This window comes from Talpa occidentalis, unplaced genomic scaffold (assembly GCF_014898055.3).
Source record: "Talpa occidentalis isolate TD23 unplaced genomic scaffold, MPIMG_talOcc4v2.1 talOcc4.15, whole genome shotgun sequence".
Taxonomy (NCBI): domain Eukaryota; kingdom Metazoa; phylum Chordata; class Mammalia; order Eulipotyphla; family Talpidae; genus Talpa; species Talpa occidentalis.
In genome coordinates this window covers 58296162-58312711 of record NW_023601543.1, presented here as the reverse complement: position 1 = coordinate 58312711, position 16550 = coordinate 58296162, and the positions used below count along the sequence as shown (strand labels likewise).

The 16550-nt window shown below is 47.5% G+C and overlaps 2 protein-coding genes across 8 annotated transcripts in view; one reads left to right on the top strand and one right to left on the bottom strand.

The window, feature by feature from the left end:
• Positions 1-4399: 4399 nt before the first annotated feature.
• On the bottom strand, positions 4400-7308 carry NDUFB11 (NADH:ubiquinone oxidoreductase subunit B11). The gene is made up of 3 exons (XM_037513079.2): positions 7030-7308; positions 4795-4925; positions 4400-4627 (listed from the first exon to the last, which is right to left on the bottom strand). Exons 1-3 carry the CDS (start codon positions 7234-7236, stop codon positions 4501-4503), a joined length of 465 nt encoding a protein of 154 aa, XP_037368976.1. The 5' UTR covers positions 7237-7308; the 3' UTR covers positions 4400-4500.
• A 464-nt stretch (positions 7309-7772) lies between these two features.
• Positions 7773-16550, top strand: part of RBM10 (RNA binding motif protein 10) — a 29231-nt gene continuing 20453 nt past the window's right edge. For 2 of the 7 annotated variants that reach the window (XM_037512476.2, XM_037512475.2), the window contains exons 1-2: positions 7773-8053; positions 9915-10056. In XM_037512476.2, the coding sequence (XP_037368373.1) occupies positions 7792-8053; positions 9915-10056 (404 nt within the window). In that variant the 5' untranslated portion in view covers positions 7773-7791. Of the gene's footprint in view, positions 8085-9914; positions 10057-16550 lie in introns of those variants that run through there. The other 5 variants (XM_037512480.2, XM_037512479.2, XM_054695758.1 and 2 more) reach the window with 3 other exon arrangements.

The following is a 16550-nucleotide window of genomic DNA, read 5'->3' as shown; positions in this document are numbered from 1 at the left end:
CTAAAAAGCTTCTTATAGAGTAAGAAACCATCGCTAAAACAAAAAGACACCTGCTGAATGGAAGATAATACTTGCACATCATATATTCGACGAGGGGCTAATAGCCAAGATCTACAAAGAAACTCATACAACTCAACAAAAATAAATAAATAAATAACCCAATTAAAAAATGGACAGAAGAGTTACATAGGCACTTCTCCGAAAAAAGACATACAAATGGCCAACAGGCATGTGAAAAATGCCTGTTCATCATCACTTATCATCAGGGAAATGCAAATCAAAACCACAAGGAACCACCTCACCCCTGTGAGAGGTGATGAAAAGTTGGGCATGTGATGAAAAAGGAATCTTCTCATTGGTGGGAATATAGACTGGTCCAGCTCCCATGGAAAACAGTATGGATGTTTCTCGAAAGATTAAAAATGGATCAACCATATGACCCAGCAATTCCACTCTTAGGTATCTACTGGAAGAATACAAAAACACTAATTGGGAGGGACATATGCACTCCTATGTTCATTCCTGCACTATTTACAATAGCCAAGTTATGGAAACAGCCTAAGTGCCCAAATACAGATGAGCAGATCAGGAAGATGTGGTATATATACACAATGGAATACTAGTCAGCTGTCAAAAAGATAAGCTCTTGCCATTTGCAGCAACATGGATGGAGTTGGAGGGGTGCTAAGTGAAGTAAGTCAGAAGGAGAAAAACAAACACTGGGCATTGTCACTTATATGTGGAATATAGAAAAACCAAATCAAGGGTCAGATAAAGCTGAATAAACCCTAGAAAGTTGACTACAGAACTGAGGCTATCAGAGGGGGAGGGGAAAGGTGAGAACAACGTAGGGAGGGGGCACAATGGGCTATGGGAGCAGTGTGGTAACAACATCTGAAGGGGGAGATCCTATAAACATAAATACTGTAAATCAGTGTTACCGCAATAAAAAAAAAAAAAAACTAAAAATGGAAATTCCATGTGAAATAGAAATACCATACCAACCATCTGACTCCTGTACATCTATCTAAAAAATGTGAAGCCATCAACTCAAAAAACTGTATGTTCTCCAGTGTTTATTGCAGGACTATTTACAATAGATAGGACATGGGCACAACCTAAATGCCTATCAATAGAAGACTGGATCAAAAGAATCAAAAAGGTGTGGAATATCCACCCAATGGAATACTAGTAAGCCATATGGAAAGATGAAATATTGTCATTTATGGAAAAATGAAAGGAGGGCCTCCCTGGTGGTGCAAGGGGTTAAGACGCAATCTATGAAGCTTTCTGCAGTCACTGCAGCACAAGTTTGATCCCCCGGCTGGCCAGGGAGCTACCCACATGGCACAGCAGACCTCTCCTGACTCACCCACTGCTCCCCTCAGCAGTGTACTTCGGTCAATCTGCCTGTTCTGTTTCCCACTCTGCCTCTGCTGAATCCTCTCACCCCTTTCTCCCCCAGCACCTCTGGCCTGTACCTCAGCTCTTGAATGCATAAATAAATAAATCTAAAAAAAAATTACCAATCATTAATAAATGTGAGGTTTCAGTGGTTATAGGTAGGGGTAGGGAGAAAGGATCAAAGGGAATATGAGGGATGGTGGCAGGGGAAACTTAATTTAAAAATCACGGACAAGAATGTTCACAGAATTAAGAATTATTCTTAATAGCCCCAAATAGAAAACTACCCAAATGCCCATCACATCAGAATGCACTTAGTGGGGTCTCTGCCTGCAATAGGAGAGAATAAAGCAATGACGATGGACAAAGCACTGGATTACCAGAGTTTAGCTCCATCTCACAAACAGGCTGGATGAAAGAAGCTGGATGGGGCCTCCCTGGTGGTGCAGCAGGTTGAGTGCCGTGCTGTGAAGCTGTCGCAGCCTCTGCAGAGTGGGTTCAATTCCCAGCCGGCCAGGGCGATACTCACATGGCACAGCAGACCTCTCCTGTCTCGCCCGCTGCTCCCCTCAGCAGTGTGTTTCATTCAGTCTGCCTGTTCTGTCACCCACTCAATCTCTAGTGAATCCTCTCACCCTCCCACACATCTGGCCTGTACCCTGGTTCTTGTATAAATAAATCTTTGCAAAAAAAAAAAAAGTAAATGTGCTTTCTACACTTATTCGTACACTTATCTGTATATATGTTTTAACTTGAAGGTTTAAAAAAAGGAGAGTAGAGGTGGCCAGTGTGACCGGGTCCCGATAAGAGAGGGGGGAGGTGGTATTGTTGACATCAGAAAGGGGGGCAGGGGCATAGATTTTAGCATTTAGTCTAAGTGTAGCCCTTTGTTTGACCAGAATGGAAGTTTCTGGAGCCACTGAGAGCTTGGTGAGAAGGCAAATCTGAGGTGCTCACCCCAAAGGACTATAAATCTGAAGGACACAGAGGCAACACCATTTCTCAAGCACATACTGTGCCAGTCGCTGCTCTTAGTGAAAAGATATGGCTGAATACTTGCTCTCAGGAGCTTATACCCTAAGGCAGGGGGTTCTAGTGGGATACGTTCTCTAGCTCAGTGGTGGGGTATGACTGCAACAGGCCAAGGTTTATTAGAGGGGGTGCTTGGTGGCTAGGATTAACTTCCAATCCCAGTAACTGCAAGCTGGAGTGTTCCCTTTTCCCATAGTGTTCTCTGCTTTGGGGCCTATCCAAGAGTTGGGAGATTGGGCCCAGAAAGCAGCATTCAGGGAATGACACTGCGTACCTCCAGGAGTGCTAACGTGGACATCATTCCCACCTTAGTCACATACAAGAGGACTAGGGCACTTTCTGACACCGTAGCTGAGTGGGGTTATCACCTGTGGTGGTAGGTCCATCAGGCCATTTTCATCTTCCGGTAGCCAGTGGCTGGAGGCTCCTACACTCTCTGAAGCCCCAGGCAGAGACATACCCTCAGAAGGCAGCAATGAACAAGTGATGTGGGAATTTCAACATGTGAGCTATGGAATGGTGCCACCAGAGAGAGGGCAGAAATGCCAGGAATATGAAGGGGAGCCCAGCCATCCAGACTTAACAGGGAAGTAGGAGAGACTCACTGGAAAGAAACAAAAGTCAGCAAGAGCCAGGCCCCTACTCCATTTGCCAGATTCAAACAGACCCTGAAAGAATGAGCCCCAAGTTAAGGAGACAGCCTATGCTGAGAAAGAAAGTAGGGGTATAGGGGGAGGAAGACTTCCTTTTTGATAGAAACACAGAAAGACAGAAGGTGGGCAGAGACGGAAGCAGACACACATAGAACTGTTGAATCTTGAGTTAGAGACCACCCAGATTGGGGAAGAAGGGAGGAGAGGCATCCAGACTCATCAAGAACAGGACAGAGGCATAAACCCAAAACTCACAAACAGGGAAGTCAGGGAGCTAAGCATCCATCCTCGGCAATAGAAAAGTCCTGCCCTGACCTGCCATCCTCAATCCCCACTTGTCCAAAGTAGGTGGTCCCCATGTGGTAGCTTTTCTTTCTTTTTTTTTTAAGATTTATTTTTTTATTTATTTATGCATACAAGAACTGGGGTGCAGGCCAGAGGTGCCGGGGGTAAGGATTCACCAGAGACACAGTGGGGAGCAGACCAGCGGGTTGACTGAAATACACTGCTGGGGGGAGCAGCAGGTGAGACAGGAGAGGTCTGCTCCACCATGTGGATCAGCTCCCTGACTGGGGATCGAACTCAGGCCGCAGTGGCTGGCGATAGCTTGATAGCGCTGAGACTTTAACCCCTGTACCACCAGGGTGGCCCCTCCGTTTGGTAGCTTTTCCCAAAAGACAACTGCCATCAATTTCTTCCTATCCTAAACCTCCATCCAGAGGAGCTCTAGGCCACTCTCTAAGAAGCCCAGGCTGGGACTCCCCTGGTAGCGCAGTGGTTGAGTGCTGGGCTGCGAAGCTGCCCATAGCCTCTGCACCACCAGTTTGGTCCCGGCCACCAGCAAGGGTCCCACATGGCGCAAAGACCTCTCCTGCCGCGCCCACTGCTCCCCTTAGCAGTGTATTTTGTCGGTCTGCCTGTTCTGTTCCCCACTCTGGCTCTGGTGAATCCTCTCACCCTCCTGCGCTTCTGACTGTACCCAGTGCTTAAATAAATAAATCTTTAAAAAAAAGCAGCAGCCCAGGCTATTCTGCCTCAGAGAGAGGCCAAGTGGAAAAACACCAAAGTGCCAGACATGTGAGTGAAGAAGCCATCCTGTAGGTCCATCTCAGCTGAGCCTTCAGAGGACTTCAGCCCTAGCTACCATCTGAATGCAACCACCTGAGACCCCCAGAAGTACCACAGAAACATGAAATACCAAACTGTCATTTTAGCAACTAAGTTTTAGACTGTGTGTTACATGGCAGTAGATGACCAGGTACTCTGGAAAGGCTGCACATTCCCCTCACAACAAAATCAACACCAGCCAGTCAGACCTTCAGTTCCTTTAATTAGGTGCTCTGAGGAGAGGGCAGAGTGGAGAGCAGGGGGTGGAGAAAGTGGTGCTTCTTGAGCTCCATTCAGCAACTGGTCAGTCTTCATCCTCTGGTAGCTGGATCTTGCTGGGGTCGAAGCAGTTGGATTCCATGATGGGGAGGCCATTGGCCTCTCGGTATTTCACAAGCCTCTCAGCTTCCCGCCGGGCCCACTCCTGCATCCTGGAGGCAGCAGCATGGGGGGAAGCATGAGAAAGTTGAAGGGACACCACTCCCTATCTTAGTTCCCCATTCCCCAATGGTACAGGGCAGCACATCCGGCAGGGCCTCCTCCAATCTCCACCCTGCCTCTGCCCCCACCCATCCCACCTCTTGGACACCCCACGTACCTGTAGTCAGGTAGATAAGCCACAAAGGTGGTACCAAGGACCAAGACGATGGAGAAGCCAAAGAAGAAGACGACCCGCATGTTCCAGAGGTCTACAACTGGGTCTCTGTCATAACCGTGGGAGTCTGGGTTCTGTGGCAAGGAGAGGAGGTCAATGAGGGCTTCCCGCTACTCCGCAAAGCCGTGCGCTGGCCCTGCATGACCTGGTCTCCAATTTCACCTCAGACCAATCTCCCTTCCCTCCCTAAATTCCTCTCTTTCTATTCTTAGGACTTGGCAAGCTCCTTCCTACTACAGGACCTTTGCACTTGCTGTTCCCTCAGTCTTTCCCCCAGATCTGGTCATGGCTGGATGTGTCTCATCATCCATTTGCCATTCAAAGTTTTGGCTCCATCATCATTTCCCTTAGGAAACATTCCCTAGTCACCTTGTCTCTTAAGGTGAACTGCAAGAAACTCCATTTATAGATTTAGAAATGGTTGAATATTGCATTCTAACAAAATGCTGCCTTATCCCCAAGCCACTTTCCATCCACTTATCCTGTTTAACTTCCTTTCTTTTTTTTTTTTTTTAAATAGAGGCATGTTTTTATTTATTTATTTGTTTGTTTGTTTGTTTTGTTTATACAAGCACTGGGTACAGTCAGAAGCGCGGGAGGGTGAGAGAATTCACCAGAGCCAGAGCGGGGAGCAGAGCAGGCAGAAGGACCGAAGTACACTGCTGAGGGGAGCAGCGGGCGGCAGGAGAGGTCTGCGTGCCATGTGGGACCCTCCTCCGGTGGCCGGGGAGCAGCCGGGGATCGAACTGGCGCTGCAAAGGCCGCGGGCAGCTTCGCAACCCAGCGCTCAACCGCTGTGCCACCGGGGAGGCCCTTAACTTCCTTTCTAGCATCTACTAGTTTACCAAAGTAGCATCCCCCATCCCCCAGATCCTCTGTATCCCATCACCTTTTATTGTTATGGGTTACAAACTCTATATTGTTGATTTCTAATACTTTACATGTTTATTTTCTGTTCTCCACAATAATGTAAGCTGCTTGAAAATGGGGGCTTTATTTCATTTCCACACTGCTGAATCCCTAGGACCCTGAAGTGCACCTGGCATACAGCAAGTCCCCAATACATATTTACAGAAGGAAGCAGGGCCTCTCCGGTGGCACAGTGGGTTGAGCACTGCACTGTGAAGCTGTCCGCCACCTCTGCAGCATGGGTTCGATTCCCAGATGGCCAGGGAGAGACCCACATGGCATGGTAGACCTCTCCTGCCTCGCCCACTGCTCATCTGCCTGTTCTGCTCCCATCTGCCTGTTCTGCTCCCCGCTCTGTCTCTGGTGAATTTTCTCACCCTCCCGCGCCTCTGACCTGTACCCCAGTTCTTGAATTAAAAAAAAAAAACAAAAAAAACAAACAGAAGGAATAAACATGCTATATATAACCAAGTCCCACAATCTGAGATTAATACCAATGAAGTACCTATTATGTGCCAGTCCTTTTCGCATACACAAATGTAATATTCCAGTGAGATGGAAAGTAGCAACAATTAACACTTTCTAACGCTGAGTACTTAGTAAGTGACAGCTACTGTTGTGAGCATTTTGACTCATTTAACTTACATGAAACAGGTATAGTATTTTATGTTTAAAGTGGTGTCATCCCTTCTCCATTTTGCAAAGACAGTGAGGCATCAAGGGGTTAAGCCACTTTCCCAAGGTCACACAGGTGAGTAACTGCCACTAACCCGAACATTCTGATTTCAAAGTCTGTTATGAATACAGCACAGCAGACATCGTAAACCTAAGTTCAAATACCAGTTCTGCCAAACATTTGCTTATGTGAGCTTGGGTGAGCCACTTAACATCTCCACGCTTCAGTTTCCTCATCCGCAGAATTAGTATACTAACAGTGTCTACGTCGAAACAGGGTTGTTTTCAGGGTTAGATGAGTTAACGTAAGTAAAGTGTTCAGTATTGCTGCTGTTAAACCTTATTGTTTCTATCGTGTCTTGAGCGCTGCTCACTTCAGGTTTGACACCTGCAAAATAAGGCCAATCTCGCCTCTGGCCCTGAACCGAAGATCTCAGGGAACTAAGAAGGAAACCAAGGTAGGGAAAAACATCCCACGTCTTCGAGGATTTCGCCAGTTGCACAATTCTCAGCTGCCCAATAACGTCCTCTGCCGAGCCCCGTCCGCCGGCCCCCGATTGACCCTTCTGCCGTCCCGTTTCTCCTCCCTCTCACCTTCTCATAGAGGTTTTCGTCCTCGGGATCCGGGTCCTCCTGCCAGCGTATTGTCGGTGCCGGCGTCCGCTTTCCCGCCACAGCGGTCGGGGCGATTACAGCCCTGGTCGAGCTGGACTCCCAGCGAACACCGGCGGCCGGGAACCCTCTCCTCGCCGCTACGACCAAAATGCGGCGAGCGCACAAACCTAACAGCCCGGCCGCCATGACAGATTGTTCTGCAGGCTGGGGGCGGGGACGGAAATGCGACTCTGCGCAGCTGCAGTTGGCTCGAGCGCGATCGTTGTCGCTCCGCCCTCAGCTGGTCGCACTAAATAGGTCCCGAGTCTGGACTTTGTATCCTAGCGAGGCGATGCATTGAGCAGCCCTCTTTTCCTCCCTCTGTCATGGCCTCACGGGAGCAACCATTTTCTTATTCGGTCAGGTTATGGCATTTGTGATGGCTAGGCCTGCTCATTTCCTCCGGGAGAAGAAAAACGGTGACATTTGGGCGGCTAGAGCTGCCGACCAATCGCACCGAGCGCTCCCGGGCCCTGGGGGGGAGGGGCGGGCTTCCGCCGGGCGCCCTCGCTGCAGGAAGCCGCTTCTGAAAAGCGGGTCTCTCGGGATTGGCCAGCCGCGCCTCTGTTTCTCCACTTGGGGGCGTGCGCACGGGAAGTGGGGAGGTGGCAAGCACTTGCCAATCAGCGCGGCCGGGGCTTGCCGACGGCACCCGGCGACCAATAGACGAGCCCGGCTAGAGCGCGCTCCCTTAGTAGGTGGATGGTGGTCGGAGCGCCGGCTCCCTTCTCGTCGTCGCCATTTTGTGCTGGGGATTGCGGCGGGCTGGGAGTAGGCGGCAGTAGGGTTCCCGGGGAGGGCAGCGCGCTCGGCGCTTCTCCCTCCCCCCTCCTCCCCTCTCGCCTCCAGCCTTGGACTTGGTGGTGGCGCGGACCGGCTCCGGCTGAGGTGGGAGATTGGGAGGAGGTGGCAACGGGCCGAGGTGATGTCTGGGAGCCCTCCCTTGACAGCCCGGGCCGAGAAGGTGAGCGTCGACGCTGGTCGTGGGGGCGGAGGTAAGGGCCGGGCGGGGGGGGGGGACGCCTAGAGGAGAGGCGCGGGCGCGGCCTGCAGGGCGACTGCTGGGGTTCGCACGGCGGAGGGAACCTGGCGATGCGTGCTCGGCCGGAGCCCGGAAGGGGGGGGGTGTCTTTTTTTCTCTCTGTCCTTTAGAGAACGGAGGCGCGTGCGCGATTGGGACTCTGGATGGGTGCACGCGGGTTGGGGGAAGGGAGGCACGAAGGGGAGTGGCGGTGACTTACTGTGGGTGCGACCCCAAACTTTATCCGTGGGAAGGCGGGTGTCTGGGACTCTGTTTACCCATAGGGGAGAGGGTGTGCTGTCTGCTCGGGGTGACTTTGGTACTTTATCCGTGGGGAAATGTTCTGTGGTTCTGGTCCTTATTCTTGGGTGGAGGAGAAGGGAGAACACCGTAGTACTTTGGTCAAGGTAAGTCCTGTGAGTGTGTCTCTAACTTTGGTCTTTATCAGTGGGGAAGGAGCCTTATCCATAGGGAGTCTTCTAGTGACTGACCCTAACCCACTTGCAGGGTAGGGAGGGAATGCAAGGAATGTGTGTATGACTTAGCGCCCTTTCTTTGTGGGGTGCTTATCTGTGACCCGGACCCTCACCCATTGAAAGGGGGCTGTGTGTGTGTGATTATGGCCCGTATTTATTGTGGGCTCCTGTCTGTGATGTTTGGCTCCTAGTTATTTGGGACCCTTTGGTCCCTATCTGTAATGGATCCCAGAGTCCAATGAAGGTTTTGTATCCGTCTCATCCATTAGGGCCACTGGTTTTGATTCTGACTCTTACCATCTGGGAGCAGGTAGCTCTGGTTTCTGTGGTTTGAAGAGAAGAGAAAATTGGTGTGCGTGTATGTGCGAGCATGCCTGCGTGTGGAGGAAAGGTGTGGTGGAAACCTAATGTTAGGCAGGTACTGTTAGTGCCTTGGCTTTGCCTGATTCCTCTTCAGAAAGCAGGGGCCAAAAATTCTGGCAGACTTCGGGTGACCCCTGGCTGGGTCACGTGGCTTTCAGGACTTCCTTAGTTCTCACTGCAGCTTTGACGGTTTGGATGAAGTGACCGCCCTTCCATGGAACAGTCTCTGAAAGGGCCTCTTTTTTGCTTCTGAAAACCTTGGGCCCAGAGCCCTGGGGAGAGAATCGTCTTGGGACCTGGCTGTGCATAAGAGACAGTGCTCAGGGCTGAGCCAGTTACCATGTGAGGGCCAAGGCTGTTTTGGCCAGGAGCCCAGGAGGCGGCAGCTGTTTCATTGCCAGATTAGCCCCTTCACTCCTAAGATGTTCACCCCCTAAGATGTACTGTCTTGTAGGGGGCACCTTGCTGGGAGGATGAAATGGCACCCAGGGGCCCATGGAATGTACCGGGTGGGTGCCAGGATTCCCATTGTGAATTCTTGTCTCCATGCCTAATGTACCTAATCTCTGATAACTCATCTAACACTGACAGACCCACCCCCACCCCCCAACCCTGCTCCCCGCTTCAGGACCCTGGCAGACATATCCGAGCTAGAACCACTGCCAGATAGCAAAGCCCTGATCACAGAATGGGTGGCACCACCAGGTCTTTCTGCAAGATGTTCCGTGTCTGCCGGAGGCCTTGCTATTTCTAGTCGGTGGACTCTAGCTTCACACTTGTGGGGAAAGAAAGGAGCAGGCCGGGAAGGGGCTGCCTTCCTGCTCCTGGTCCATAGGAGCACTAGGAGTTGGAAAACAACATCCCTGAACTAAGGGATAGCAGAGAGCCTTGACAGCTAGGCTTTCTCAAGGATGCCCTCTTTGCCCCAACTCTCTTGACTCCTTTCTTCCTTCAACTTTCCCCAGAGTCCCTGCAGGAGGCATCACCCAGACTGGCAGATCATGGTGGCAGCAGCGGGGGTGGCTGGGAAGTGAAACGGAGCCAGCGGCTGAGGAGGGGCCCCAGCAGCCCCCGCAGGCCCTACCAGGAGATGGAGTATGAAAGACGGTGAGTTATCTGCTCCCACCCATACCGAGCAGCCTAGGCTTGTCCCCTCATGAGAATTGATCCAGTAAGGTGCTAGAAGGGGACTTCTGGACAGTGGAGGGCAGCCAAAGATTGGTTTCTTTTCAGCAGACATTTACTTGGCACCTGTTGTGGCCCAGGACCTATGCTGGGCTCTGGGAGTGCAGTGGTGAGTGAGACACATAAGACTGCAGCCTTCTCCTTACTCAGGGTCTCACAAGGGAGGCCACATAGTTTATAGGTGATTGCAGCTTGACGGATGCCATGGTTTGTTGTGAGGGTGGGAAGGGATCAAGAGAAAGGGAAAAATGAAGGCTGATGCCCGGGTTTCCAGTTTGGGATCCAACTAGGTATATGGCACCACTCACTAAGATGTGGACAGCCCGTGCAGGAGGAGAAGCAGAGGTGGGTGGCAGATGGGTGGTGGGTTAGAAGCACCTGTGGATGCTCAGGGGAGAGGTTTAGCTTGAGGTTTGTGGGACGGATGACAGTGGTGCCTTCAGTGTCAGAAATTTGCCCAGGATAAGTATGGAACAAGCCAGGTCAGATCGTGGAAGACTGCAGGGACAAGGTGGCCTGATGTTGGCATGGTACCTGATTTGGAATGGGAAGCTCAGACAATTGGACTCCAGTATGTCCAAGAAACAGTTGGGGCACTTGGTAAAATACAGAGCTCCTGGGCCATACCCTCAGCATCCTGGTGGAGCACCCCGATTGATTCTAATGCAGATGATCTATTCCTGACATTTTAAGATTACATGGGAAAACTGACCTGACTCTCCCCGAAAGCCTATATTGAGTGGGTTTATAAAAAGTGAAGAAGGAAAGAGCTTTTTAAATACCTTACAAAGAATTTCTTCTACCACTACCCCTTTTTTAAATGTAGAATTATTAATACTTTGTTTTCTGGAAAGCGAGCCCTAATTTGAGATGTGGTCATTGTCTAGTGTTACTCAGTCTTGACCTTTAAAAATGTCTTTTGAAAAGCATTCATTTTGGGATGATATTCATTGGAAGTGCGCAATGGTAGTTTTTGAGTTTGAGTAGGTGACATACTTGTTTCAGACATTATTACCGAATAAAGCCAGTGGCTTTCTTTTGGCTTTTAAAAGACCTCAAGTTAAGAAGTTTGAGTCAATCATACTCTTCCAGTTCAAGGTAGGTTTCACTCATAGATTAGTGTAAAGCCTCTTGCCATTTAGATTTTTTTCTCTTTAATATTGAATTTTTTCCTTTTTATTCCCATAGCTATAGGCAGCTGTTTTGTCATGTTTGATATGTATTCTTCTAAAATATTTAGTGTTATTTTGAGTGGCTGTTTTCACAGACACAAATGGCAGTTAGAGCATTCTGTTTTGTGACCTTGGTATTACCCAGTGCTGCATTTTCAAGATCTGTGTGTATTGCCACGTGTATATTAGGGCTTTGCTTCTAATTGGTCCCAAGGATATAATGGGATTTGCCTACTGCCTTTACTTAACAATTCCCCCAAGGATGGATACCCGTTCATAGTTTTGGTGTGCTAACATGCATTACTTTTTGCCACATCATCGGTGCTTTCAGAATCTTCTCTTTCCCTACCTCTGGATCACAAAGACTCTTTTCACTTGTGGTTTTACCTTTCGCATTCAGTCTTTATTTAATCTATCTAGAGTCCACCTTTGACTGTGGTATAAGGTAAGTTCGGGTTTTATTTTCCTCCATGTAGTGGGCAGTTTTTCCAGTCCTACCTCCTAAGTAGTTCATTCTTTCTCAATTGGTGTGCAGTACTCATCTCAAGTCCCCTTGTTTACATGGATCTGTCTTGAGTCATCTGATTTGTTTCATTGGTCTGGTCTGTTTGTACTTGTGCCAGACTCCTACTTTAGTCTGAGTTTTCAAAATTGATTTAGGCATTTGTAGAGCTTTAGATTGAAAGTTTATGAAGTCCCTCAAAACACTCAATTTAGATTGCGATTGCAATGCATTTATACATTAAGGAGAATTGTCATCTCTCTTAAGTAGTCATCCAAGACCTGTATGGAGAATATTTTTAAATTTGTTTAGAGGACATAAAAATCTGAATAAATGAAAATACAGAATTTGTGTATTCTTTATTAAAGTAATTCCTAGATACTCCAGGAGTTTTCATTGACATCTTATTTGTCTCTTATATTTTCCAAGCTGGTTTTTGCTGGGTGGGTTAGAGGAAAGCTCTATCTTTTTTTTTTTTTTTTTTTTAAGATTGATTTCTTGGGCCTCCCCGGTGGCACAGCAGTTGAGCGCTGGGTTGCGAAGCTGCCCACAGCCTCTGCAGCACCGGTTCGATCCCCGGCTGCTCCCCGGCCACCGGAGGAGGGTCCCGCATGGCGCGCAGACCTCTCCTGCCACCCGCTGCTCCCCTCAGCAGTGTACTTCGGTCCTTCTGCCTGCTCTGCTCCCCGCTCTGGCTCTGGTGAATTCTCTCACCCTCCCGTGCTTCTGACTGTACCCAGTGCTTGTATAAATAAATAAATAAATAAATCTTTTTTAAAAAAAATATTTATTTCTTTATGCATACAAGAACTGGGATACAGGCCAGAGGTGTGGGGGTGAGAGGAGTCACCAGAGACAGAGTGGGGAACAGAACAGGTGGATTTACTGAAATATACTGCTGAGGGGAGCAGCAGGAGAGGAGAGGTCTGCTGTGCCATGTGGGTTGCTCCCTGGCCAGGGATCGAACTGGTGCTGCAGTGGCTGCAAACAGCCCCATTGGTTGCGTCCTAACCCCTTGCACCACCAGGGAAGCCCAAAGCTATATCTTATCCCTGCTGTGCTTTCATTATTTCTAACTGTTCATTGTTGGTTCTGATTGTTTTTCTAAGCATTTGGTCATGTTGCATGCAAATCAGTCCTGTCACTTCTTATTCTTTTTCCTCGCTAATAGTGTTGTCCAGGACTTTCAGTATCGTGTTAAATAGTATTGGTGGTGCTAGCTGCACAAATTAAGATTCATTTGGCAGGTTGTGACAGAAAGTCCAAAGAATAATGGTTTAAATGATAGGGTTTTTTTCCCCATAAAGGACACCTAGAGATAGGCAGTCAGTCCAGGCTTGATAGGCAGCTCCTTTTGCTGAGCCATCAAGTACCTTATGTACAGTAGGCTTTCCGAATATAACCTTTAATAAACCAAGGAAGTTCTCTAATCTCAGTTTGCTAAGACTGATCAGAAATGAGCACTGAACATTATAAAAATCACATGCTTTCCCCCCTTGTATTTATTATTATTATTATTATAATTTTTTTTATACATACAAGAACTGGGGTGTAGGCCAGAGGTGTAGGGGGTGAGAGGATTCACCAGAGACAGAGCAGGGAGCAGAACAGGCGGATCCACTGAAATACACTGCTGAGGGGTGCAGTGGGCGGGACAGGAGAGGTCTGCTGCGCCATGTAGGTAAGCTCCCTAGCTGGGATTGAACTCATGCCACAGTGGCTGCATGCCACAGTGGCTGGTGATAGCTTCATAGCGCTGAGACTTCAACCCCTCTGCCACCAGGGAGGTCCCCCTTGTATTTATTAATTTCATAATTTGTACATCTTTGTAATTTTTTTTTTCTCATCCTTGTCATTCTTGGCATACACCCTCCTTGATCATGGTGTGTATAAATGTTTACTTTTTTAAAAAGATTTATTTATACAAGAACCGGGGTACAGGCCAGAGGCGTGGGAGGGTAAGAGAATTCACCATAGACGGAGCAGGGAGCAGAACAGGCAGATGGACCGAAAACATTGCTGAGGGGAGCAGCGGGCTGGACAGGAGAGGTATACCGTGCCTTGTGGGTATCTCCCTGACCGGCCAGGAATTGAACCCTCACTGCAGAGGCTGTGGGGGGCGGGGGGTGCTAAATATGTTTACTTTTTTTAAAAAAAATTATGCATCCACTAGCCAGGGTGCAGGCCAGAGGTGTGGGGGTGAGAGGATTCACCAGAGACAGAGTGGGGAGCAGAACAGGTGGACTGACTGAAATACACTGCCAAGGGGAGCAGTGGGCGAAACAGGAGAGGTCTGCTGTGCTGTGTGGGTCTCCTCCCTGGCGGGGGATCAAACTCATGTTACAGTAGCTGCAGATTGCTTGCCTCTTAGTGCTGACGCTTAACCCCTTGTGCCACCAGGGAGGCCCCCAATAGGTTTACTTTTTATTTTGAAAAAAATTCAGATTTACAGAAAAGTTGCATGTATAATGAAAGTGCCTGTATACTTTACCCTGAAACACTAAATTATAAACGTTTTACCACAATTCCCTCTCCCCTCCCCTTCTTCCTCCTTTGTATGTAACATTTTTTCTGAGTCATTTGGTTTAGTAGGTATGATTCTTTCAGTGCTAAAGCAGGAATGGTCTAAGAATAAGGACTTTCTCTTACGTAACTACAATATACTTACCAATACTAGGAAATTTAACACTGGCACAATACTTTCATATAAAGTTCATATATAGTTGTCATCAATTGTCTCAGTAATGTCCTTTTCTGTAATCCAGGTGTTTTTCCCTAATGCATGATCCAATCCAAGAGGAGCACACATTGCATTGAATGATTTTGTAATTATAGTCTCCTTTGATTTGAAACAGTTACTCAATTGTTCTTTGTCTTTTATGACCTTGACATGTTTTCAGACTACAAGCGAGTTATTTTGTAGATATTTCACAGTTTAAGATTTTCTAACATTTACTCATGAATTTTTGGCAAAAAAAATATATGTATGTTTTGGAAGCATTTATTTGATTAGGTATTGTATTATTTAGGTTATTTGCATCTGTGGCCATAGTGAACTGGTCCAATAAATATTTTCTAGAATGTATCTGATATTGAATCAAGGTAGCCTCATCATATGAATTGGGCAGTTTTTGCTATTTCTCTCTTTATTGGAAAAACCTATGTAAGAATAGTAGAAAGTCGGTAAAACTCACCTTTAAAAGTGCATGGAGTTTTATTTTATTACCATTTTGTGTATTTCTGCCAACTTTGGCATTTTATGTTTTCCAGAAAAATACTCATTTTGTGGACTTCCTCATATGTTACGATTCAGTCTGGCCCTCTAAGAAATGTATTAGGAACAGGGCCTGCCTTTGGAAGGTAACTAGACAAAGTACCCTGAAGCCAATGAAAAATATTCCTTACTACCAAAAGCTATTCCCTTCCTGAGTTTACATAGCAAGAGTTCAATACCCAAATGTATTTGGCTTACATGCTGAGTGTCAAGAGTTTAGGATTTCATCTGAAATTTATTCAAATCTATTTGGTTCTTAAATTCTGATGACTAGAGTTCAAATAGTGAGGGGTATCTCTGGTAAATGAACACGAAAAGACATTGTTTGTATCAAAAACTTTTTTTTTTTTTAAAAAAAAAAAAAAAAAAGATTTATTTTGGGGCCTCCCCGGAGGTGCAGCGGGTTGAGCGCAGCACTGTGAAGCTGTCCATAGCCTCTGCAGCACAGGTTCAATTCCTGGCCAGCCAGGAAGATTCCCACATGCTGCGGCAGACCTCTCCTATCGCACCCGCTGCTCCCCTCAGCAGTGCTTTCTGTCTGCCTGTTCTGTACCCCACTCTGTCTCCAGTGAATCCTCTTACCCTCCCGCACCTCTGGCCTCTACCCTAGCTATTGTATAAACAAAAAAATAAATCTTAAAAAAATAAATAAATAGATTTATTTTGTTTATGCATACAAGAACTGGGGGAGCAGAACAGGAAGATGTACTGAAATATACTGCTGAGAGGAGCAGCAGGCTACACAGGAGAGGTCTGCTGCTCCATGTGGGTTAGCTCCCTGGCCGGCAGGCTATGGAACTTGTGCTGCAGTGGCTGCCAATAGCTTGAGAGCACTGTCTTTAACCCCCGTGCCACTAGGGAGGCCCTCAAAAACCTTTTTTTTAAAAAACCCTCTTATCAGCCACTTCTTGTCTAGGTGTTTATTATAAGAGCAGTTTGGGTTAAAAGATACTTTACCCATTTGTTAATTATCTTTTAGCTTTATGGTGTTTCGTCATTTAATTATGAAATTTCAAGCAAATAGCAAAGCTGAGGGCCTCCCTTGGTGGCGCAGGCGGTTGAGCGCAGCGCTGTGAAGCTGTCCACAGCCTCTCTGGTTCCATCCCGGCTTGCCGGCGAGGATCCCACATGGCGCCGCAGACCTCTCCTGTCACGCCCACTGCTCCCCTCAGCAGTGTATTTCATCAGTCTGCCTGTTCTGTTCCCCGCTCTGTCTGTCTCTGGTGAATCCTCTCACCCTCCCGCACATCTGGCCTGTACCCCAGCTCTTATATAAATAAATAAATAAATCTTTTTAAAAAATCAAAGCTGAAAGAATTTTGTGGTGAATGCCTTTATACCCATCCATGACATTCCACTATTAACATTTCACTATACGTGCCATGTTACTTGTTCATTTATTTATGATAGTTTTTACACTCTGGATATTTTCAATTTTTTTTTTCAAGAGGCATGTATTTTTATTTTT